At 41.3% G+C, this 26,911-nt stretch overlaps 1 protein-coding gene across 4 annotated transcripts in view; it reads right to left on the bottom strand.

Moving 5' to 3' along the window:
* The window catches only part of RERE (arginine-glutamic acid dipeptide repeats), a 366,213-nt gene that overhangs the window by 141,504 nt on the left and 197,798 nt on the right, over positions 1-26,911 (bottom strand). For all 4 annotated transcript variants that reach the window (XM_072975465.1, XM_072975468.1, XM_072975466.1 and 1 more), the window contains 3 exons: positions 13,437-13,542; positions 11,916-12,012; positions 3,802-3,906 (listed from right to left, as the gene is read on the bottom strand). In XM_072975465.1, coding sequence (XP_072831566.1) covers positions 3,802-3,906; positions 11,916-12,012; positions 13,437-13,542 — 308 coding nt within the window. The remainder of the gene's footprint in view (positions 1-3,801; positions 3,907-11,915; positions 12,013-13,436; positions 13,543-26,911) is intronic.

Here is a 26,911-nt window from a genome sequence, read left to right as displayed (position 1 = left end):
AAATACAAGCTTCACCCATGGACAGAAATGAAGTGGGAGCACAGAACTGGAATCCAGGTTGCCTGGGTCCGAGGAAGAGGAGGAGAGATCTTTCCAGGTTGTTGGTCTTAACAAAAGGATCAAGCCCTCAAATTAATGGCCATGAGGTACCAGACAAATAAAAAAACAACTAAGGAGAGTAAAAGGCTGGATGTAACAAGGTCCCTACACTCATCCCTTTTTGTAAGCTAGGACCAACCTACTTTAGTTTAACCAAGGATGCTGGTGGTTTTGGTCAAATATATATAAGGTCTAACTGACTTTATGTATTAGGACCTCTGAGCTGAAATTCATTGACTTTAAGTTTCTAACCAGATTTTGGATCAGACGCTCCGAACAAAATGAGAATATAATGACATTATGTTTCAGGGAATGCTGACTGCAGAAGTAAATTTGGAGTGCCTCTTATCTACTGAGCAAAAGGGAACACTCCCTGAGGGCAGAAATGTCAAAACAAACTCCAAAAGCAACGCCAATACCAAAGGTTCAAAGTTCTCTCTCATTTGCCAGCCTCTCATCCTACCTGAAGCTAGAAACATCTACTCCCACATTTTTTGCCCAAGTTTTGTTCCTTAAATGTCACGACTTACCAAGAATGCAGTGTCACAATCCCTTAGCAAAGGTCCTTAGGATCAGAGGATTTTTCAGAATTCAGAATTTGTGGATTCAGAAAGGCACTGCAGTGACTACACCACATACTATGCAAGGCCCCAGCAGTGTCTGAGGAATAACCTCTGTTCTGTCATACTGGTACTTCTGTAGTGGAAGTTGTGCAAATTCGCATCAAGTGAACTGAATAAAGAATTAAAAAGCCACACACCAGTTCAGGTCAAGTTTGACCTCAGGGTCAAATGAGTTTCAGCACCCAAGTTAGCATAAAGAGTTTTTGATCCTCAAAGCTTTCAGATTTCAGAATTGAAAATAAAAGATTATGAATCTATATTATAGTGGACGCTTTATTATATTAATAGTACTCTGAGTAGAAAAAAATAATTAATGAAATATAAATGTATACCTTATAATACCAAATCAATTCTAGCCAATTACAAGAAGTCCACCCTTGCCAAATTTAAAGGCAATGAACCAAAGAATACAGAAAAGTCTGTTTCCCACTATCAAGCATGTGTTCAATAAGGCAATACTATCAAAACCAAAATGCTCTGGACAACCAGGCCCCTGATAAGATATAATATTCAGAAATATAATAACTAGGTTAGGGGGAAAGGTAGCTAAACATTGGGGTTTAAAAAGGATCTATGACAAACTTAGGGGGGAAAAACAAATTTTCAGTGCGGCTTAAGATGCTAAATAAATTATGGCAAACAACATAAATCAATTTTTTACTACTATCAGAAAATTCGCTGTGCGAAATACACAATTCCATCCTGAACTTCAGCTTTGACTGCTCACCCAGAGTTCTCACACTACTTAAGGCGAGGAGAAGTCATCAAGTTTGGAGTCACAGAATCACCACCCTAACTTCCAGGGGTCCCACTGATCCAGGCACTACTTCACAGGGCTGTCAGAACACTGACATTGCCTCCCCAAACAATTCAGGGCACCAGGAATGAGCACACAGCACCACGCAGCCACAACTGCATGCTGGTCTCGCTCATCCAAACGAGGGAGACCTACACCAGAAACCAGCTCACCACACAGCCCCGTCCCTCACAAAACCGAAGCAAAGACAGAAACAGAGGTGAATTCTCTGAGGGAGTGCACCCTGAGCACTCTAGGGATTGGGCTGTGCATAAGCCAGGTGGAGAAAACACAGTTTTCTATACTCTGTTAAATCTCACACACACTTTTGGTAATTTGAGCAGCTGTGGGAACCTCAAAGGTAGAAATGGACGTTGAGGGTGAAGCAGTGAGCTCGCGCTGTTAAGCCATGCTGGCTCCCCTGCTGCAAGTTTTCACACTGACTTTGTGAGAAGTTTGAGACTGCCACAGACTTATGATCTGTAAGTAGACATTCAAATATCTGCTCACTTCAACTCATCCAACAACCTTTAAGGACTTACACCATATTCAGCACAAGCTGGACATGGGGAGCACAGGCATAGACATGAGCCAGCGGGAACAGGAAGGTCAAAGCACTAAAGGGAGACTCAGGATGCAGATCCTATAAGCACACTGCCACAGGCGCACATTTGTGTTGCTTTTTCAGGCGAGATAAATAAAACCTTCCACTGCATATCTAACCCACATTTTAAGACAAAACTGATGGGAGTATCACCCTGAATGACTGCCAGCAACAGACAATAAAAAATGAGCTAAGAACATGTGTGAGTTTCTAGCTTACACAGCTACGTATCACTTTAAATAAGCAATTGGCAAAAACAGGTGCATAACCAAACCTAATGAAAAATAAATTTGATTAGCTGTTATGAACCCAAGAGCTACACATTTAAAACACAAAAGCTATTGGGTCAATTCTCTAATACAGCCTAACTTGTGCAATATGGCAACTACCTATCAGATAGTGAAATACACATGGCATCAGTGGAGTAATGGACTACTGTGTATCTAGACAGACATCCAAGTTCAAGTGTTTCACACTTCAGTTGGGCAGCAGGAAGCTATGACCAAGCAGTTAATGACAGGATACATAAAATAAACATTTCCTAATATAATATGCTTTTGAAATATTATCACCGATCAGCCTCTCTGCCATTAGAATAGGGCATGCTTTGAAATGAAAAGAGCTCAAATCCACTGTTTTCTACAGAAAAAAAGTAAGCAAAAAAGGTGACCGTTATGCTATGACCCAATAGTTGCTGTCCAGTGTATATACGGAGAAAGTCACTAGTGTACACACCCCACAAGAGCTGTATGCAGCCTCTTACAGCCATGACAGAGAATGTGCCGCCTTTTATTGACCCCAACTTGACTGCCTGAACAGCAATATTCCAAATTTTACATATAATTTCTCAGTATCCTCCAGGGAGATGTTTTCCCTGAAACTACTCATCTCGCAATTATACTTGAGTTTTTCCACTAACTTCCTTGAGCTGAGCATCTTTTCTCTCTTTCTAAATCCTTGTATGTGTAGATTGTCTTGACTGTTCTGAGCAGAGACTTCTTGATCACCTAAATAATACTTTGTTTTTTTAAAATCCTTACCTGTAGTTGCATGATTAATACAGGATAGGCATGAATGCATGTACTCTTACAGAAGTTCTAAGGACTAACTACAGTCTATTACAGACATAAAAAAGTCTTTTGTTAAATTTTTTTGACTCTATTGCTTTTCATTTAAAAAAATAATGATTCCACCTGTCACACAGATCTTACCAAGATGGTTGAGAACTGGATGCGTCCATCTCACACCAGTAGTCTTACCAGAGATATTTCAGTGAGTGTTTCTGGGATTTTATTAAGTGAACAAATTACTAATCAATAAACTTTCTATAATGGCCTTTTCAATAAGGTATCATGGAAGTCTGGACTGAATGTGCATGAGGGTAATAGTGTGCCAATTCATGATAAGTAAGTTCAAAACACAGATCAATAAAATATATGTCTTAATCTTGCCCTCTCTAAACCCAAATTTTCTTAGTTTTCCTTTTCTTAACAACAACAAAAAAGAGCAAACAATAAGCTGCTGTAGACACCAGTTATAACATCTTCCAAAGGGGCCTACTAAAGGACTTCGTGTCTTTTCTCTCATCTTAACAGTACCTGCCCAGAAGTGCACGCACACAGACACATACACGAGAAAAGCAGAAGTTCTCGCTGAGGGGGCCCAAGTGTCTCACTTACCTCGTCTCAGGATTGTAGCCTAATATGTAGAAAAATGAATCCACTCGGGCTTTAAACTCTCTAGCAGCAAATATGTCAGAAAAATGGGAGATGTTACACTTCCCTCTGAAAATAAACAGACAAAAAAAATGTTAGCGATACCCTCAACTGCTTTGCAAACCAAAATACTCCAGAAGAGGAGGGGCGGCGGGAGACGCACCTAAGCCCATGAGCACGCAGTCTGCGAACACACAGAGAGCTACTGACTGTAATTACCTAGTCAAAACAACGGGTGTTCCCCCCAAAGCAAGAAAATGTCCAACATAGTATTTTTTGTTCCATGACTGCTTCAACGACCTACAACTTTACAGCCTACAACCTAACTGCTTTTAGCTCAGCATTTTAGTCTTAGAATAAAATTAATTAAACCAAAGATAAATTGAGGGCAGGACTGTGATGAAAGAATATGAAATTAGAAATGATGGGAAAATTTTAAACCTCAGTTATATTACTTTACCCAAAAAAATCCACTTTTGTAAATCATCAAAACAAAATGGACCTTTTCTTCCTGCTACCTTGTAAGTAGAATGAATAACTGTTAAATACTTTTCTTCTCCATAAGCATGCAAGAAATAAACTGTCTTAGAGATTAAAACCTAGAGAAATTTTAACTTTTTAAACATATAGATGGGTTTTACATAAAAACACACCTTTCCCGGGGAGGGGGATAATAGCTCCCCCCAAGAAAGAACACATGCTTATTAGCATGTACGAGGCCCTGAGTTCAATCACCAGTACCTCCAATTAAAGAATACAAAAAAAAAAAAGATACTGACTACAAACACACTCTTCCCAAATTTTCAGGTAACATTAAACGACTGTAAGTTGGAACAGTTTCCCATGGAAATATTGCAGTAAAGAGAAATAAGGCCTTCAGGTTCATCTACTAACAAAAAAGCTAATCCACAGTACAGCTGAAAACTCTACACCACCACAGAACTCCTTAAGCAGTGTTTCCACGCACCAAACGTAAATGTCAGAAACATCATCCCACACAGTAGGGCCTACCTTCCCACTACACACACACACACACACACACAGGAGAGGTGAGAGAGTTCCCAAGAAAGCAGGGAGGTTTTAAGAATTTCAACTCCCTCAGCAGTCACAGAAGGTAGCTGGCAAGGGGAAGCCCAAAGCTGCGATCAGAGTAGATGGACCTGGAGGATCAAAGGCACAGCACAGCACAGGCAGGATGCTTCCAGGGGTGTGACCTCCCACTGCTGAACAGGCAGTCCTTTCCCACAAAGACTCCAGGAGTCGGCACGTTAACAACATGCACACCAGCTCATGGCTAAGGCGTCAGTGAAAGAAACTAAGGGGTGTCAACATGGTGATGGACATTCGTTCATTTCCTACCAAATTAAAAAGCAACGTCCTCCCTTCCCGCAGGGCTTAAGTCATCTGTGACCAAAGCCTCAGGCGTGGGCAGAAGGTAAGATGAGCTCAATTTCCATTTTTAAAATTAAACAGAAATACTACTGATTTCTCGAAGCCCCTTGGGCACTACTGGTCAGACGTAATGCAGGGTCAGTGAGCGCTTGAAATGTGGCTGGTACAACTGAAGGGAGCGGAACTTTAAATTTTATTTAACTTAATTGATGTAAATATAAATAGCCACATGTAGCTAGTGGCCACTATATCAAACAGCACAGATTTATATAACATTTTTATCATCATGGAAAGCTCTATTGGGCACACTGTTTTGTCAGTAACAAGATACAATTAAAGGAAAATGTGGATTAGGTATCAACTTCCCAGGCCCAGGACCTGTCCCTCTTGTATTTAACTGGAACTAAAATGAGCTTCTGGGAAAGAAAAAGCAGGCAAGATAACTTGCCTAGATGGACAGTGCACTCACCCTGCAACTAACCGCCCATCTGTCTGAAACAGTTTAGTCCTGAAGCCTACAAGAAACAGCTATGCCCCTGTCAGTTAAATAGGTATACATAAACCTATTATGCCTATCTCATAAACATATTAAGATCAAATAAGAAATCCACGGAACTCCGTACACTATTCAGCGCTACGTGAAGTAGGTTATTTCCGTCAGTGTTCATTACTAAAGGAAAGTGATTCTTCATTATTCTCATTACTCAAATTTAAGTTTACCCATAAACTTGAGTAATTGATAGATGAAACATATAGAAACCCCACCAACCCACAGCTCTAAACACAGGCATGGGAAATCAGGTACGTGTTAAGACAGGGTCCTCAGTCTCAGTACTCCTGACATCTCACACCGAGCAATCCTCTGCTGGCGGTGCTGTCTTGCATGTAGGAGCATGGCAGGCCTCCACCCACAGCACCCGCGCACACATCATTGTGACGACCAAGAACGATGCCAGAATGTTCCCTGGGAAGGGCAATACAATTGCTGATATTCACCACAGCATCATTCATAATTGAAACACCTTAGAAACAGCCTAAATGCCCATACACCAGAGAGCAGGTGAGTAAACCAAGGTGCATCCATGCAACGGAGTTTACGCAGCTGTGAAGGAGAATGAGCTCTATGAACTGACAAGGAGCACTTTCCAGAACATGCTGCTCCACAGAAAAAGCATAGCGCAAGAGTGTTGATAGTATGCTACCCTTCACAAAAGAAAAGAAGTTATAAGAAAACAGATATGTATTTGCTCATTTGTGAAAAGAAAATGCAAGGAGGATAAACTAAGAAGTAAAGTGATCAGTCATCTACAGCAGGAAGGTTGGAAGGAGGGGGAAAGAAGTGGGGGCCGGGAACACGGCAGCAGGGTGAGGACTGCAGCGTTGTTACAGCTCTGACCCTCAGAACCACAGCAACAGCCCATAATCCTCCCTTACCCACAAAGTAAACAAACAGTCCAAATCAACCAAGAGGAACCAAAAATGGAATGCAAAGTCTAACAAATGAATAACACAAGCACACTTAAGGAGCTAGGAAAACACGATCTTGCCTGCATACCATGTATGACTAAAGACAATGTAGTCAGTGAATGTGCTTCTCACAGGCACATGGGTTACAATTTCTGAAACTAAGTTACATGTATTGCAGAACTGAATAAAAATAAGCAAATGTATTTTGAACAGTAAGAATTGAGTTTTTCAGGACTGAGGAGAGAAGTCACAGATAAGGGGGTGAGGGAGGAATCTGGTGGTGCTGAGCTGGCAGTATCCTCTCTGCTCAGGCCATGTGAGGACACACGGAGAAGCCAGCAGTCTGCACCACGAAGAGGGCCCTCACCAGAACTCAAATATGCTGCCACCCTGATCTTGGACTTTCTGGCTCCAAAGCCCTAAGAAATTTTTGTCGTTTATAAGCCACCAAAGTCCATGGTATTTCGTTTCTAGCAGACCAATGAAGGAAGGTGTCCATGAAATTCAAACAGGGTCTTCAGTTCAATGCTGCTGCTCTCATGCTATTTCTTGGTTCTGATAACTGCATTGTAGTTACGTAAGATGCCACCACCAACAAAGGTTGGGTGGGAGAGGGATATGTGGAAACTCAGTACTTAACAACTTTCCTATGTTTCCAAAAGTAGCTCCAAATAAAAGAATTTCTAAAAGACTGTGACATAGTCAAGGGCAGAGAGAATGCTCCTCAGGTGTTCCCAGCACCTACAGAGCCCTTCCAATACTAGCAGCTCAATAATGTCTCAAATGATGAGTGGATAAATAAATAAGTGACAAGTTATGGTGTCTAATCAAGTAATACACATGTATAGACAAAACAATACAAATGCTACAGGTCAAACTTATTTCATATATAAAAGGAACTGTAGATTAAAGCCAGGATAATGAAAGCTGCACAACTAAGAGCTCCGAGGCTTCCTGACAACCCCCAGGGAACTTGCAGGAGCTACAGGAACTTTGTGAATTCTAAGGAATGGCGGGGGAACTGCACAAAGATGTAATTCATCTGTTTCAATCACTATACATACATGATTCTAGCGCCATTACCAAGTAAAGAGAGAAACTGATTCGGGATGGAAAGAGGGCAATTAGAAGCCCTACAGACCTAGTTGAGGGTTTCTTGGCCCCTGGGCTTCCAGAAGATTCACTCTACAACATACTCCTATTAATATGAATTCCTAGGTACGATGATAGCTTAATGACCTGACCTACCTTAGGATATTTTTTTTCCCCAATAGGAAGCAGATAATTATAAGGTTGGAAAACAGCCCTCAAGCTGACGAGACAGTTATGATCTCCTGCCGGCCCTCCACAATCAATACTTGAGAATTCACTGTTACAAGTGCACAGCAAACCTGAAAATGATGCCCAGGTCATGTGTTCACAGTCAGTCACAAAGCACTCTCTCCAGATCATTGATCATCAATGAAATGTGATCCTTAGGATGAAAAAACTAACATAGCAAACAAATGCAAGCTACAATTTTTATTTAGCTTAACAAAGCCAGTCTGCTCATTCCCAGAGCATCTGGAATGGCTCCCTGTGCTAAACAACCCCCACTCCCCGTGCCTAAAGCAATCTGAGTGCACAGTCAGCCCAACCCAGAGGCCACCGAGAAACAAACAGATGCTGAGTAACTGTACCACCAATAACTCAACACGTAATTATACTTAATTTCACTTTTTCATTTCCTCCTTTTATGCCTTTAAGAATCCAATTCCACTTCAATGAGCATAAGCACCACTCATGCTCCTGAGTGTGAGATACTCTGCAAGAGGCTTCCTCACGCCCCTTATCTTACTGGTATAGAGCCAGTTCAGGGTTCTGTCACTTAGTCATGTGACTTTTTAAAAGTCTGTCAAAAAGATGGCACAAAAGTTAACAAACTTGACCTTGGTCATAAAACAATGTGGCAGAGCCAGGAGTCAAACTGGCGTCTTCTGATTTCAATCTGGAGCCTTTTCTGTTATACCAGTGTCAACCAAAAATACTTCTCTAGGAATAAGGAGAACTCAGAAAGACTCTACTCAAGATAACTAACTTAGTATTGCTATATGGTTATTGATAAATGTTAACGAAGAAAAGAAAATGAACAGCTGTAGAAACTTACCTTGAAAGGTAGGAATGAGAGACAGCCAAGGCAAGAATGCAAACAGCGGCAGAGCGGTACTGCTGGACCTCAGCACGGATTCTACACTGCCTCTTCTGGGAGTGAACGTACCCTGGGTAGGGACATGCTACAATCTCAATCTACACAGAGAGGCTGCCAAGGACTTTGTTTTCCTTCTGATTCGGGATGGCTAAAGGACCAAGCTCTCTCTCCTTTACAACCCAACCCTACCACCAGCTTGAAAGAGAAAGTTACACATCAGTTTCCTCCTGAGTGAATGGAATGGCAAGGGCCCTCGCAGAGCTGCCGTGAGCCCAGGGAGTCCACACAATGGAGCACTTTGATCTCCGAGAAGAACGGGGCTAAGCCCTAAGCACCATTAGTCTGTTTCTTTCTTTCTTTGTCCTCCATGTTATTTTCATTACATTCACTTGATCCTCTTTCATGTGCCTATGGACTATTTTATTTGTCCTCTTTCAAAACTGAATTTATTTTTGGCAATACTACTTTATATCTGTGGAGGAAAAAAAACCCTTTCTTTGGATAAATGGTGAAGGAAAGTTATAAGAAAAATAAAAGTCTAATCTCCCACCCCATACTTTAAAAGTAATCTAGCTTTAGTGAAGAGAAAAGGAATAAACAGAGACTCCCGGGGGCACTGCTATTCAAGCCTGCTTTCACCAGAGATGACCGTGCAGGGAGCACTGTGCCACGGAGAACCAGCGAGGTTCCCAAGCAACAGTGAGAACCGCGCAGGTGAGCTCCAGATGCAGGCAACTGTCAGCACACCCACAGGTACTTAACTGAGCAGCCGCCAGGCCAGATCGTTCAGTGACTATGTGACCACTGTCATCTGGTGTCTCTGAAAAACAGCCACGTGTCAAGTCACATAAGAGAGGCTCTGTTTGAAGTTTGTAAGATCAAATTTAAGATGACTGCTTTATAAAATGACTCTATGGTCACTTTAAAGAAATAACACAGGAGGGAAAACTAATCAAAATGGGTTCTAGTCCCACGCACAGTGAAAAGAAGGTAAGGAATGGCTGCTCCAGCACTCCAGCTCTTTGGTGGCCAGGAAACAGGTAGTGACCTATACAATCACACAAATTTCCGGAAGATACTTGATTGTGAACCTAGTTAAAGTAAACTCACCTAGGTCCAGCTGGAATTATCTGAGACAACTGGTTCTTCTAAAAATGCTAAAATAGTATAAAATGACTCCACAAATCTAAATAGTCTGATAAATATTCAAATATATTAATTTTAAGCAAATGTAAGAAAGCACATTGAATAACCAGAGATACAGATCTCACATATTCACTTGTTTTAACTTTGAGTCTAAATTGCTTAAAATCATTCCCCTCGATCAATGAAATGAGATGGAAAGAAGAGGGGGAAGTATGCAAAGCAGAAGAAGAAACAATCGCAGGATCAAGCCGCCTGACTTAGCCAAAAGTGTAATGGTTCCACCATCTACCCAACCGCCCATTAGCTTGCTTTCCGCTTTGTCCAGCAAGCACGTTTCAGATTGGAAAGCCACCGCCGAAAAGACATGGAAAGCTCGAGGTAATTCTGGAAGAAGTTTACAAAACACCACAGGAATTCGCTATATTTATCTAAAGTCCTGGAAGAAGCCAGATCTATCCACATACACTCCTTGGGGGGTTGGCAAACTATGGTCTGCAAGCCAAATCTGGCCCACCTGTTCTTGTACAGCCTGAGAACTAATGGCTTCCACATTTTTAAATGGCTAAAAAAAAAAAAAAAATCAAAAGAAGAGTCACATCTCCTGACATGTGGAAATTAAATGAGATTCAAACTTTAGTGTCCACAAATAAAGTTCTATTGGCACAGAGTTACCTCACTTATTTACATGTTGCCTGTGGCTTCTGCGCCACAATGGCTGAGCTGAGTAGTTCAACAGATACCATATGAAAGACTATCTGAACCAAAGTTTGCCAAAATCCTCCCTATATTAAAAGTTGCTGGTGGGGAGGGTATAGCTCAGTGGTAGAGCACATGCCTAGCATGCACGAGGTCATGGGTTCGATCCCCAGCATATGTTAAATGAAAGCAAACAAACCAACCTAACCCCCGCCAAAAGTTGCTACTAATTTGCCTTGAAATAACTGGATTTAGCTACGTAGCTTTGCACAAGAGACTCCAGATGGCTTTACTGAATACCATCTGAGCAAAGCGATAGAGAAATAACTGTATCTCATTGTAGTTAAGCTAAAAGTCATCAAATCCCCATGGCTTTTTCTAAAGCATATTCTTTAACAAAGAAAGTAACTCTTTCACCATTTTGTTATTTCCAGCAGGGAAAAGGTGTAAGAAAACTACTCGTCTTACTCCCTTTACCACTTAAGAAGCCCAGAGTCTTCCACTTACATACAAAATATAGCAGAACAAACAAGTATCTTTTCCTTGAGAGGGACAAAAAAAAATACCAGACAGTGCAAAGCAGGGGCTCCTGGTCACTTTTTGGCATTATTACCTGACATTAAGACTGGCGGCAATGTTAACCTAAGAATAAAATCTTCAATATATTTTCCTTACCCTCAAGCTTTTCAGTAGGAAATTTTTTATACACACAGAAATTTAAGAGAATAGGTCAATGAAAATTCCAATAAACGCTGCCTAGATTCTCATATAATTACCTGCTGCCACATTTGTTTCATCCATTTCTTTATCTGTCGTTTCTAGTGGCAGTGACTCAATCTTTAGGAAATCATTGGCAGACCATCCTAACACCTCACCCTAAATAACCCAGCAACCAATTTTCAAGGAAATAAGACATAAAACTACAGAGAGAGTATAAGAGAAAAACAAAACAGAAAAAAAAAAGTTGTGCCCCCCCCCACCACACACACACACACAGATTCGTGAAGATGGAGGGAATACCCGAGACCCTAACAGCTGCAGAGTCAACCCCAGAGGGTGGCTGCTGCGGCCCGGGGGTGGTCCGCCTGGCGGGGTGATTATCAGAGGGGGCCAGGGTAGCTCGGACGCTCTGCCCCCCGCGCCCCACAACCTCCCCTTCGCAGGAAGGCCGCGCACCCGCAGCACCCACCTGAGGGCGGCGGCGTGGTAAGTGTCGACGTAGTCGGAAATGAAAAGCTCTCGGTTCTTGATGACTGGGTCTGTTATGACAAGTTCTCTTCCAGAGTCTGTCCACAAAAAACATTCAGAGTGTATTAAAATTGCGCTTTCCAAAACAACTAGGAAAATTCTACAAAACTTTTCTTTCAGGTTCACCTCCCATTATAAAATGCACAATAAATAACCAGGCCTGGTCAGCAAAACAGAGAAGAGGAATAACACACAGGAATAATACACAGGAGCAAAGTGCCCTCCTGGACGTGTTTTTACCCTTTAGCCAGTCTGCTTTAAGAACAAAACGGAAATCGAAGGAAAAAGAGAAGAAACAGCCATCGCATTTTAGCAACTTTTAACTACTAACATTTTTAGTGAACCTGTGCATCTTATATTTTACTGTTAAATATCCCAGCTGGGACAAAGAGAAACCACACTGTTTCCATTGGAAGAATAACCAAGCTACTTCTTTAAAATAAGAACCCACAATTTAATGGCTTTAACAGAAATTTTAAGTTTCAAAAAAGTAAAATATAAAAGAACATTATTCTTCAAAACTGTTTTTACTGCTGATTTGTTGACTCAAAACCTGTCAACCAAAGCAGTGTGAGAGGGCGGGAAGGGACAGGCATCAGGGCCAGACACAACTGGACCCCTGCCCCAGTCTCCACTCAGAAGACATGCAGCTTTATCAACTCCCTTAGCATCTCTAAGCCTCAATTTCTTCATCTAAAAGTGGGGTGTGACAATCTCTAACTCGTATAATTTACGGGCAACAAATGTGAATGAGCTAGAATGAGGTCGAGCATATTTCCCGAATATTTTGGAATTCAGTATTGACTTTCAGAACAACAGGAAGGTAGTTCAGAACATCTTTTATTTTTTTTCTCCCTCTGGCATTGCAGTTTCTACTCAATAACTGTATTGACACATGAGATACATACATAAAATCTGTATTACATTTGTTTAGATGTATAATGGCTCCTTTTTATTGATTTTTTTTCTTAAAATATGCTCGACCTCATTCTAGCTCATTCACATTTGTCATATTCAAATGTGAATTCCAAAATATCAGGAAAGTTTTGCTTTGATAACTGAAGTGTCACAACCCTGAATGCAGAGAAGTTCAACAATACAGATTATTGAAAAGGAAAAAAAGAAAGAAAATCCAATCCTAGAGGGCTTTAAGTATCATTACTTCAACATTAGGTGAGAAAAAGGAAATAAAAAATGGAGTTACTGTCATTTCCAAAGAACTATCTCTACTCCAAGTTTAAGGGGAAGATGCTCTCAGCACATGATCAGGTTGTTTCTTTTTTAAGGCAAAAATAATGAAAGAGCCCTTAAAAAGAAAACATTCCAATAACGTTTTTATTTATAAAAAGCTTTTTAGAGAAAATTTTTCCTAGCGGTTATTTCCATTTAATGAATGTTTTTAAGAAAGAACTTTGCTCCAGGCTAAGAAAGTATAAGAATCAAACCAGAAAGACATATTTACCATTTTCATTATGTCGATCCTGAACCAAATGCTGATACACAGAATCTGGAACTTCAGACTGACGGTAGTACCATTTGACGTTCATGAGTAGATGGTCCCTCTTACTCTGAAAAGGAAAATCTAACAGCATTAGGAACAGGATTTCGAGTGCCCACGGGTGCATACCATACCCATGATCAAAAGCCCCTGGAAACAGGTGGACAGGCAGAGAGGGAGACACACACCATCACCAAGACCACAACAATTTGTACGTCAATTGTTAGGTCAAATTTCATTTTTTGAAAAATCCCAGGCATAAAACCCCTCTGAGCTTATCCTTGAAACAAAGGAGACTAAACCTGAATCTGTAATCTCCCCAGTTTGATTAATTCATTCAATATTATATATTTTTTAGCTTAGCATTAACTACGTAGCACTACAGAAATACATTCTTCTTGTATCTTAAGTTTTAATTATTTTGGTAAATATAAACTGTCAGCACACCGTCAAGGCCAGTAAGGGCAGTAAGTCAGAACGAACTTACCCAGCAAGGCTTGGCACAGAGCCATCTTTCCAAGGGCTGCCAGTCCCTCCACTACTGCCACTGTGTCTGCACTTACTGCTGTATGGCAAACTGATACGTACACTATGGGTGGTGAGGGAGGCACTTTTGAGTCCATGGAGCAAGGACCTTGTCTAATTTATCTTCAAATTTCCCAGGAAAAGAACACCTTGTACATAAATATTTGTTAATAATGAAGAGTTCTATGTTGATCAGGGTCCCGTAAATGCTTGTGGGACACTCAACCACATTATCCTTCCAAGTTAACTTTGTTCCTAGTTGACCCGAAGAATAAAGGATTAAATTTCCATTTGAAGGCTGTGAGGCTACAGCTTAAGGTAGATCATCTCTCTGCACTTGGCTGTGAAACACGGAGACATGGCAGAACACTAAGGCTTCCTGTGGCCTCACGAAGCACTTTCCCAGCCCAGGTGAGAACCAGACGAGACTTCCCAAGGTGAGTGCAGTACCAGTCCTCTTAGCAGGCCCTACCTTCTCACCACAAGTCAGTGGGTCAGAAATGAATGAGAGCTAAACTTCGAGAAACGCTTCATGTTTAATACAGGAGGTGGTCAAATCCTAAAGTATGTCAAAGGAGCCTTCTCTAATGAAGTAAGACGCTTTACTCTTAAATGAAAGGTATATATAAAGTCTCCACTGAAAGACCAGAAGGGTTCAAAAATACCTTGGCAAAAATATTTAAGCCATTTAACGGACCAGAAAGAAAACCACCACCAAAAGCCTGGACTGAACTCAAGTGTGAAGAAGTGCTATTCCAAAGCAACCGCCATAAACACGAAGATGCTTCCTCTGCAATTACCTGTGTCAAGCAGACAAGCCCACGATGCAGGGCATCGTTACTAGTGCGAGTAAAACAGGCTGGGTGCAGAGGGTAATCCTACGTAACGGGTGCTTTTTAGTTTCTACCCACTGTGCACTTCTATGTTCTATACAGGTTCATACGGCAGGCGGGGAAAGAGGACTAACAAGCAGGCCACATAAAAAGAATACACGCTACGCGCAGGAGTTTACAGACAGGAGCAGTCACTGCTAGCAAGGGGCTACCGAGGGTGCCGTCCGGCCTGGGGAAAATGGGGGGCGTTTCAGTGGATTCTTTTCTAGGCAAAGGATTCTTTTTCTAGGCAAGTGAAAAAGACACAAACATACAGAAAGCACTAGATATACATGAGACGTGCACGGGGTCCATCTGCACGCAGCACAGGAGAACACTCTGCGTGACACTGAGAAGAACCTGAATCCTGGCTACAGTCCGGCCGTTCGTGGGCTTCTAACTCTCTGAGAAAATGGGCCTTCTAGCTCCACTGCTGACCAAAGCCACAAGCAGTGAGGTACAAAACACCAGGATGAGGGAGAGCAGCTAGGAAGCTACGGCCTCCTTCCCAGGCAGGATGCTGGAGAGCAAGGCCAGACAGAGGCACCCATCGTGGGAAGGAGGGGACAATCCGGGGACCAACCCACGTAAGTGACACACTGTCCAGCACAGGGTTCTCAACCTAAAAACTACTGACTTTTGGTCCAGATAAGTCGGGGGGTGCTATCCAGTGCACTGTTAGATGTTTAACAGCATCCCTGGCCTCCAACCACTAATTGCCAGCGGCAACCCCTCCCTCATTGCGATAACCCAAAATATCTTCAAACATTGCCAAATATTCCCTTCAGGGACAAAATACCTCCACATGAAAACCAATGGCCTAATAGTTTCCTTTTTAAGGACTGCTAAACCAGAACAGTAAGACTAAAACCTGGTTCCAGCATTACCAGGCTGGGAACGTGAACTACAGATAAGAACACAGGAAAATCCGTCAAGGTTCACATCCCAGCTCCATCACTTCCCGGTCACACCACCCTGGGCACATTTCTAAGATCCTCTGAGTCTGCCCTCACTGTAAAATAGGAATATTGAAACCTACCTAAAGGGCTCATGAAAGAATTACAAAGATGGAAACGCATCTGGGGCTGAGCAGGTGCCCAGGAGTACTGTCTTCTGTGATAGTAGGTGACCGTAACCAGTGACTCACAGACAATTTCAACAACTTTGCTGAGAATTAATTGTAGGAGTTATGTTTCCTCCAGAACATGGTTTCCTTCAAAAGATGAGTGATTTCTAGTCACTGGGCTGCTGAAGGATGACTCAACACTCAGAGTAATGAATTACTCAACAGAGCACAAAGGAACTCAGATCTACCAGCAGTCCTAGCAACAGTTGTTCGAAAATTCATACTTCTGTGTATTTCTGCAACATGTCTAATACATGCGAAAACCTGAAGGGCGAAAGAAAGAAGCTTTTAAAGTTACCAGAACTGGCAATCACATTTTTCAGAACCAAGCCCGTGATTCTGGTGACCTTTGAGGTATAATCTGTGTGCTACCTTTTGACCCAGGCACATCTAATGATTCCACCCACGCAAAATTACCGCTCTGGTTTGTTTGTATCTAGATTTATGACTCCAATTATCAGCCTTTACAAGGGGGAGTTGAAAGCCTACTGGATTTCCTAATGCAATACTACCTAACAACCAGGGAGTGGCGGTATTGTGTTAAAAAAGCTTCCAGATTCTGAATTCCACAGACAACACCACAAAGGTAGGCAGGCTCAAAGTAAACAGAAGTTCCGAACAAATTTAAGCAGCTGTAAAAGTCACAATCTTCTTAAACAGGCCAGCAATTTAGTTAAAGATTAATCGTCTACAAAGGGAGGCACTGTGTTGTTTCAGAGGGCACTAAATTCTAGGACCCTGGTAGTGTCTGCAATTACTAGTAACTGGGGGTGACCTTAGTGGAGTCACCTTGCCATCTGACTGGTGAAGATGGTTCCATCCTATATGCTTATGTTTATATTTCTTCCCCAGATGAAACTTAATAGGTAAAATGGAATTAGGAGAGAACCCTCTTGTTTTCTCTGTATCGCACAATGGTGTTAGCTAACATCATCATCCTAAAGATCTACAAATTAAAATGTCATCTTCCACGAAGCTGACTGCTGTGAGCTGAGGAACAGCAAAAGGGGGGAGAGCACCCCCTTCCCAGGACGTGCTCCCAAAGCCATCTCAGACACACGGCACTGCTTGGACATCTACCACAGGCCATCTTCCTCTTCCTTGCACTTTTCACTAGCCAAAGACCTCTACTCAAAATCACAGAAAATTAAAGGCAGAAGTGGACTTAGAGACCATCAAATTCAACCCAAACCACCTGGGTTTGATGGCTTTGCAACTATGTTGCATGACTTCGGCCAATTACTTCCTCCCAACCTTAATCCTCTCGTACACATAAAAAGGAAAACTGAACAGTCTACATTTTACTCGGCTGTGAGGATTAAACAGATGAATATAGACCAGACTGGCTCTCAACAAATGCTGGATATTACTATCTCTGTTTTACAGATGAAGAAAAAAGTCAAGCTATAGTTGAGAGGTTGGTTATAAATTTGGCTTTTCTCAGATCCAAAATTATGCTAGTAATAGCAATACAAAAACAAATCAAGTAGCAAATCAGGGGGACAGTTTCTTCATTTTTGCAGCAATTCAAGGAACATACAGGTATTTCTAACAAATTTGCCTCACTGCTGACAGGTGACATAACTGGAAGATGCGTAAAGGTCAAAGTGGCTTTAAATGACACATTTTAACCACAGTGCTGAGTGAAGAAGGAAATGGTGCAAAGTTTCCTATGTGAAGGTATCCTGGGGTATATTTCTGAATATAGAGATGAGTCCACTGGGAAGCAAGTAATTTCCCACCATTTTTTCTTTAGAGAATGACTGATTACAGGTGGTGGATGTGCCAGCGTTGGGAAGAAGCCACCAAACAGCAGCGCATCCAACCTGCTCACAGTAAGCTTGCACAAACTCTTTAAAGAGAGGAGCTGATTCTGGATTAAATTAGTTATGTACGTAAATTGAAGAAAATACAGAGTTTAATAGAGGACAAAACCCATCCCCACCTGGGTTTAGAAAAAAGACAGTTTAATGGGAGTTGTTTAGGAGCAGAATAGGGAGGAGTTCTAGATCTCTGCATGTCAGGCAATAGGTTGAGAATTAATGAATTAAAAAGTCAGATGTGAAATTAAACATTCAGAATAAGATAACTGGCAAAAGCAGACTAGGGGGTAAGGTAGGCAGCAGAGACCAGAAAGGCAAACAGGAGGTTGCTACTGAAGGGACACTGGCTCATTTTACCAGCAGCACACAATCTGACCATCCCAAATACAAATGCACAAGAGCCAAGGTAAATTTCCCTTCCCAGGGATCTTCCATGATTATTAATACAGTTACTTTCATTGATCTAAATAGCCAAGTGTGTCCTTCCTAGGACCAATCTTAACATCATCCTCTGGGAAAACCTTTTTACACAACATAGAAAAATAAAAGAAATGCAGGGGTGTGGAGGATAGCAGGGCTGAGAAGAAGGGTAGGAGTTAATAAATGACCAATTTGACAAGTGCAGAGACTCCCCTTTCAACATTCTTTATTCCAAACCAGAATGGGGACAACAATAATTTTGTACTCATCTGTGTTACAGAGGAAGGACTTTCTTTGTCCCCCATCAATCACCTACCAGGGACTGGCAGGTACCAGGGCTCCCAAAGCCCTCCAAACACATCATTCTAGTCCCCCACTGTTATCAAATGTGACAGAGGATCAAGGCCAAGGCAACCTAACTAGGATATGAAGATGGGTATTGACAATTGAACAATTTTTGCAAAGTCCAAATAATCTGCTAGAGGTAACAGAGCAACTTCCTTCAAGTTCTTAACTGCTAGTTCCTGGGAGCTCATATTTCAAACAAAAGAAGATCTAGATTCAGAGTCAGGTGAAATCAGACCAAAATTCTCGTTTTATAAAGCCAAAATAGCCAATCAAGTTTCTCCAGAAATTTGGGAAAGAGAAATAGCTAATATTTGTATACAGTATGGCTTAAGAAGATTCCTTTTGAAGAAACTTTCCAGGCACCTCCACAAAACGGTGATGACAAGGTTGAGCTCTATGAGTACTACAGGTTTGCTGCATAATTCAGAAATGTCTACACAAACTCTGAATTGGGAACAAGGACGCTAAGTCTGCAGAGGCAGGGGCAATGGCCTAGCAGAAACAGAGCAGCCCCCCTTCCAGTGTGCTGCACGGCTGGCGGGAGGCGGCGTTCCAGCCCTGTGGAGCCACCACCACCCACAGGGCGGTGCCTGTGGGGAAGATCGCCCTCAGGAAGACTTTGGGGACACAGTCTTAGTGGCTTCAATCATTCCTGACTTTGGGGGAGGGGCGCAAGGACAAAGAGGTCTAAGATTACTATTCCTCAAAGGCCCAATGTAACTCCAGGCATATGCACAGGAGAACCAACCTAAAGATAAGCTTTCTGTACCAGTCAGAGGATCATCATTACTCAACTTTGTGTGTAAAACATTGGGTAAGAAACATCTTATAATATCATTTCAAGCCACCACTCTGCTCCTCACATAAGACACTCAGGATGGAACATTTCCTATACATCTATATCTAAACAGTGTTAACAGCCACTGCGGCACCAAGTGCCATGAAAGAGTTACAGGAAAATGTTAAGTGCCATCAGGGCTCAGGCCATCAAGGTCCACCGTCTCAGAGCTCTGCTCTGACATGGGTACCAGAAGGTTAGAGGAAAGGCGGAAACACAGACTTCAGAGTCTTGTTCTCAGAGAAGAAAGGGCGTTGAGTTTTTCCTACAAATAATCTCACTATCAAGTACAAATCTCCCTAATGTACTGAGACATGAAGTAAACGTTGTTTCCTTTTATTTCAGAGGGTGGAGTAAGGTGGGTACACTTCTCCTGCCATTGAGTAAACAGAGCATCCACTCTTGCTTTGTCCTCAAATGCCCTTCTTCCAACTTTCTCAGAAGCACCCACTGCCCAATGGTGACTGAACTGACCTGTGAAAGAACCATGATTATACCACATCTCCCTTGTGGGGACCACAACACTTGAGTTTGTAACACAGAAACCTGTTGAGCAGTGTGATGGTAATTTTATGTATCAACTTCACTGTGCTAAGAGATGCCCAGAGAGCTGGTAAAACGTTATTTCTGGGTGTGCCCGTGTGGTGTTTCTGGCAGAGATTAGAATTTGATTCAGTAGACTAAGTAAAGAGATTGGCCCTCCCCAGTGTGGGCACGCAGCATCCAATCTGTTGGGGGCCCAAATGGAACAAAAAGGATAAGGAAGAGAAATTCTCTCTCTTTTCTTGAGCCTTTCATCTTCTCCTGTCATCAGACATCAGGGCTCTTGACTCTTGGGCCTTTGCACTCTGGGACTTGTATCAGCAGCCCTCCTGGCTGTCGGGCCTTCGGCCTCATACTGGGAGTTACACCACTGGCTCCCCTGGTTCTCAGGCCTTCGACTTGGGCCTAATCCACCTGCCTTCCTGGCTCACCAGTGGGCAGACAGCAGAATTATGGGGCTTCTCAACCTCCATAACATCACGAGACAATTCGGATGGCGTATATATGTATGTCTCTCCTCTCGGTTCCACTTCTGCGGAGAACCCTGACTACAACAGTGGCCATGTCTTGGCATCCATAAATGGACAGAACCTGAACTACACAGGGGTCTGCTCAGAACTAGCACAATAAATGAAATGGGTAAAAACGGTTAAAAGGAACACAGAAACAAACCATATCTATTTGAGTAAACTGCTTATTGCCATCAGGCACTAGAACCAAAGTTGTTGCAGGCTTGTTTTCCAGACTTGTGGCGCTCAATCCAGAAGACTGTTTTCAAGAGGTTGCATCAGCATCTGGGCCTTTGTAAGAGGATTTGAATCACCTGGTATCAGATGGTGAAGCAAGAACGTGGAACTCTGGCCAAGCAGATGACTTTTTACACTGTTTACAACCAAGATGTGTAAATAACTGGTTACATACAAATCCCCAGAAAGATGATGCAACTAAGTAAGTGCTGAAACACAAGCTCCAATGATCAGAAATAAATTTCAAAATCACTGCTTCTTAGTGATGTCTTGCTTATTAAACAAACTTCCGTGTTCTGGTTAATTATTCTTACACTTCAATCTGGACAAAAATCAATCACTATTTTGGGAGGACCCAAAATGTGCATGAAAACAAACTGCTAACTACGGAGTCAAAACTTACTGTGAGGCAATTGCTATCGACAATTACATTATGCATGAACAGTGAAATTTTCAGACAGTGAATTCCTGTATTTGCAGTGGGGAGACCAAAGCTGAGAACAGGTAAAGCCCTGGGAAAATTCCTACTTCTTGGCCTCATAAGATAGGAGACGGGGTCACTAGGCAGCCTCTGCTGTCCCTGTCCTCTTAAGCTGAAAACCAGTTTATGTCACATACAGAAAGATAAGCAGCACTTAAAGGGGGACTTAGCACACGGGGACAGACATAACAAACCAAAGAACATTCCTGTAATTTCCCACATGAATCACACTGATGTACATCATACTGACAAAAATACTGAATGTCAGATTCCGGATTTAAAAGGTCCCAAAATTCAGGTTGAGGGGTCAAGCTAGGAAGATGAAATCTCACAGAGAAATTAAGACCCTATACCTGGATTCCCAAAATAAATCCCTTTCTAAAAGCCAGTATTCATTCCAGCAATTATGATTATACCAGATAAATCCATAAGCACAAATTTTCTATTTGGCCCAAAAGGCTTTCCTCATAAAGGAACAGAAAATAGCTGTTTGTAGGCAGCACCGTAAGAAACTGCCAAACTGCTCTTAATCTCTACTAAATGGAATTAAACAGTCTACTGAATTTCTTAAAAAAAAAAATCAGGCCCAAATACCACAAAGTTTACTTAACATGTCTGCAATACGCTGCTCGTTGTTTGGTGGTGGTGGAGGTCGTCGCAGCAATGTCACTCCTTCCGGGGGAGCCGATTACTTCCTGCACGTGACAGAGCCGGAGCATGGGGTGGGAGGAAAGAGGAAGCTAAGGGAGGAGGACCTGGGCTGCAGCCTTCCAAAATTCTCTAGAAGTTTCACAAATTAAACTATCACATTATTTTAGAAATAAAAATTACTAACTTATAATTAAAGGTACATCACACAGATTTTACTATTAAAAATTGATACTGAAATATCTTGAAAAGATTTCACTGAGTCAACATGTGCTTTCAAGCAACATGTGGTTCTCAAGCTTGTTAGGCTCAGGATTCCTTACTTTCATCAAAATGGAGGAGTTCAAAGAACTGTCGTTTATGTGCGTTATATCTTAGTGTTTGCTATAGTAGAAAATGAAAATAAGGAAAAATTTGACATTTTTACTAATTCATTTAATGATAATAACCCCATTATATGCTAACATAACTAACTACTAGTAACTAAACTTCCAAAAAACAAAATTTAGGAAACAAGTGACACTTCTGTTTTTACAAATCTCTTTTATATCTGGCTTAAGTAAACAGATTCTCATATCTGACTCTGCATTTAACCTGCTGGGATACACCACACATCACTTACCTTTGTAAAGCCCCACTGTACACTCATGGGAGAATGAGAAAGAAAAAGGGAAATGATGTCTGGGCATAACCATGAAAGCGGTCTGGCCCTGCAGACCCACGGACAGCACGTGAAACGCTGCTCTGTGGGATGAAGGGCACGAGCCGCACAAGGTCCCTCTCAGACTCCGGTAGTTTAAACAACCTTAACAGGCTCCCCAAACGGAACCATGGCTGGAATGTTAGAACACACATGCACTGAGAAGCGAGATAACTACCAAAAAACAGAAGCTGCTATTTTCATTCATACAAACAGACATTCCAATAGTGAGCAGGAAGTTAAATTCTTGTTAATGAGAAGAAAATCTAGGTAAGAAGCCTCTCATTTCAATTTAAGATATTTTTCTAAAATTTGAGCTTGTGATATTGAGAAATATTTAAAGCTTGATTCAAACCAGAATACAAATACACTGAAAATACACACTTTAAAACAATGGTGAACCTATTAAGCTGAAAGCATGCAAGCAGAAAATAGGCAGAAACCAGGGTAACTTTTGTTTGCAATCTGCAATTCCAGGCAACTTTGTGGCCAATTAAAAATGGCATTGCCTCCTACCTGAGAAAACTGGCCACATGCAACAACATCAGCTTTTAAGGGGAAAACACCCCACTTTTAGCTTACAATACTATACTGAATCATCATCTTTTATAAAGATGAACACATCTGTTTGATGTGAATCCAGCAATTTCTCTCTTTCTAGGTGATAACCTTTTCATACTATTGTTTTGATACCGTTTTCTGAATTAAACTGTAAAACATAACACCATAAAATAAAATGCCTTTTAGTACCACAAAGTGTTTTACAATTGAATAAGTACTTGCCCTTTTAAGGAAAACTAACACAGGTTCAGAAATTATTTAAATTTAAATAAAACCAGCCTACATAATATGAATCCAATTACAGCTAGCAAACATTTTCAACTTGTCAATAAACAAATTCAAATAGTTTGGTTTAAAGGGGGGGAAACGGGTAGGAACACTTAAAATTTACGTTTTTCTATTTCATATTATGTAAACTAGTCTGTCTTAAGTATCTTATTTATTCTTCTCTCTTTTTAACTTAAACCAAAACAAAGACTGTAACAGTTAATACCTGTTAGTCTATTTATAACTGTTCCATCTACAACCATTTTTCTAATACAAACATGCCCTGATAGCTTATCTCAGTCCACATGCCAGACAACAAAGGCCCGCTGGCCGGCTGGCGAGGAGAAACGGAAAGCAGGAAATGAGAAGGCTTAGTTAATCCCCATATAATCGATCAGTGTATTCAGTCAAGTATGAGCCAAGCTGAGGAAACTCTGCTTAAAAAAAAAGGAAGAAAATCAAAGAGCATGTGACCGGAGCCACAATTCATTTTAAAATAGGTTAATTTTTGCCAAGAAGATTCCCCATCACATTCAAGCACTAACACAACTTAAATAAATGTCAGTATCTTTTAAAGGAAGAGCTTTTTCTTCAAAATCCTTCATCTTCTATCCTTTCTCAGAAACATTTTAATTTGGGAGTTTTGTTCTGTTGTTTGGCTTTTGGTTTATCTTTTTTTTTTCTAGTCTAAATCAGTTTATTGAGTAATTTATACTTAATAAAACTGTGTGTGACAAATGTGTAACCAACCACCACAAGCAAGACAGGGAATATTTCCATTACCACAAAAAGACTAGCTTCCTTTAGAATTGATGGATCTGCTCCGCTGAAAAAGCTTTTGTGCCAGAAAATGCTAGGAAAACATTCTAATCTAAATTCCTTCCTCCACATTAACACACAGAAACATTAACGTGGAGAAAAACAACTCTTTTGAGTCAGCTTCTTCCTCCCAGCTGATGCTGGAGACCAGCACAGACAACAATCCGTGTTCCTCAAGATCAAATAATTTGCTAGATAAGACTTCTGAGCTGAGACATTAAGTGATCTTCTAAACATCCCACAATATGGTAACAGTTACAGTGATAACAGCTATGAAAGTGGAAAATATTTCAAATTAGTTTTACAATATACTTTCCTCAAATCATGTAACCAATACTGAATGAGCTTCTACCAGGTATGCGAAATCATTCTGGAGAGATACTGAGGATTCAGGAAAGGAAAGAACAGATAAAGTCCCCGTCTTGATAGAGCTTACATTCCAGTGGAGGGACAGACCTTTGCCAACCCCTCTACCCATCCAAAAACGGGTCAGAGAACAGTTAAGTGCTTTTAAAAAGCCACTAGTGGTTTCATGGGTGCATACATCTATCAAAATTCATCAAACTGTACATCTGAAGTATGTGTATATACATTACTATGTACAGCGGTGTACTATATACATAGTATGTACACAGGCATAGCTCGGCAATATTGTGGGTTCAATTCCAGGCCACTGCAATAAAGTGAACAGCACAATCAAGTGAGTGACATGATTTTTTTTGGTTTCCTAGCACATAAAGGACTGGAGCATCTGAGGATTTGGGTATCCACAGAGGGTCCTGGACCAATCCCCCGAGGATACTGAGGGATGACTTTTTAAAGCAGTCATACATGTTCTCAACTGTTTGCAGAAGAAAGCAACCTACTCCTCTGCCCCCTACACATACCATCCCATCCACTGACAGAAACCACCTCACCTCAAAAATGCTCATAGTGTTACAGATGTTGAAAGGCATAGAGCCTTTAAATAATGACATCTAGAGAGGCTCTAATTGAATATAAGGTGCTCCACTCAATGCTACCCTATAAAACCAGTCCTGAAATGAAATAGAGTACAGCCAACTCCTCCTCATCCTGCGATAGACCATCAAGGCTGTACACACGCTAAAAAAGGGAAGGATGTTATTAATAAGATGTAATTGAAACCTCTCCTGAAAGAAAGCAATGAACACTATTTTTTATCATAACATTTTTTGTCTATGTTTGCTATTTCCACAAACTCCTCTTTGATTACAGATTATGTCTTTCCAAGAAGACTATTTGGCAGCAAACTGCTGACAAAGTATTGATGACAGCCCTCCTCACACAGCCTTATTAGCATTTCTATTGCCGCACTGCATATACTGGCATTATAAATCACACGCACTCAGCGTCGTGCACAATATAATCAAGTAGTTACCTAACAACTAAGGGTATTTCAAATGCATTGAACTAATTTTTGAATATATGTTCTAATAATTAAATTCCATTATGGTTTCTACCTTTAAGCCTAAAGGTAGCAACACAGAAATCGCGTGCCATCCACAGTGGCCTCACATTTGCCATGAGATGTCACTTACATAGTTCACATCCAATTACTGAACACAACCAGCCCGAGCATCTATCACTTACATTAAAACAAGCAGAACCCAGCAGTAGGGCTGTCGGTGGCCATCACATGGCTTAAATGGATCTCTCACCTTTCAAGTATCAAGGGGTCCTCTTTCCCAGAACATCTCACTAAGGGGTTTGGCCTTTTAACAAAGAGAGCTACCCAAGTTGAAAGAAGCATTCAAAAGGCAGAACATGTTGCAAAGCCCAGCTCAGAGCTTGAGACATCTGCCCCTTGTGTTAAAATACAAAATAGTAAAAGGTCCTTTATATGAAAAATAAATACACAGAAAAAGGGAGCTTTTGTCAAGGCTGCTAACAAAGAAGCAAAGTCATATTAATACCTACGGAGTACTTGTTTTTGGCCAGTGTCCCACTGAAATTAGGAAGCCCTCCTGGAGAGAAGATCTATTAATTTCCTAGTTTTTAAGAACAGAGAAACCTTTCCTGAAGTCTGTACTTGGACCCTAAATCTAAACAAGCCACCAAGTTCAAGGCTGTGCTCTGCTGTGTTGCTGTCACCATTCATGTACGGTCACCATGATTGGTGCAAACTAAATTCCACAGATTTAGAGAAAGACACATTAGAGTTCTCCACCCATCACCAATGATGATCTTTAAAACAAGAATCACAATAACCTCCTTAATTCTCTAAGTCCAGAAAAGCCTTTATTGTCGAGAGAAAATACTAACAGCTGACTCTCGGCAATTACCACATAACACAGTCACCACTCACCTATTAACAGTATTACCATATTCTATCATGTGAGGGGGAATCACTACAGAGGGGACTGCAGGAAATTGCTCTCTAGCTCTCCCAGTGCGACATCAGGTAGGCTAACAAGAGAGACTGTCAGAGTTCTAACTGGCAGTAAATAATTATTGGGACATAAAATGAAACAATGCCCAAAAAAATTTAATACGACCACACAATAGAGGAGACAGTAGAACCAACTGCTGGGAATTTACAGAAGTTACTCCTGCCTCTTTGCATTTATGCAGAAATCAATACCTATACTTCAAATCAGGCTCTAGAACCTGGTTCGTAACCTTTGCTAAGACCTTCTGTCTTTGCAAGAAAATGTGTATACATGCAAACTACTGTATAAAATATCTGAACATTCACAGGCTC

This window comes from Vicugna pacos, chromosome 13, assembly GCF_048564905.1.
Source record: "Vicugna pacos chromosome 13, VicPac4, whole genome shotgun sequence".
Lineage (NCBI taxonomy): Eukaryota > Metazoa > Chordata > Mammalia > Artiodactyla > Camelidae > Vicugna > Vicugna pacos.
Note: the sequence above shows the minus strand (reverse complement) of the source record. Positions and strands in the feature narration are given on the sequence as shown.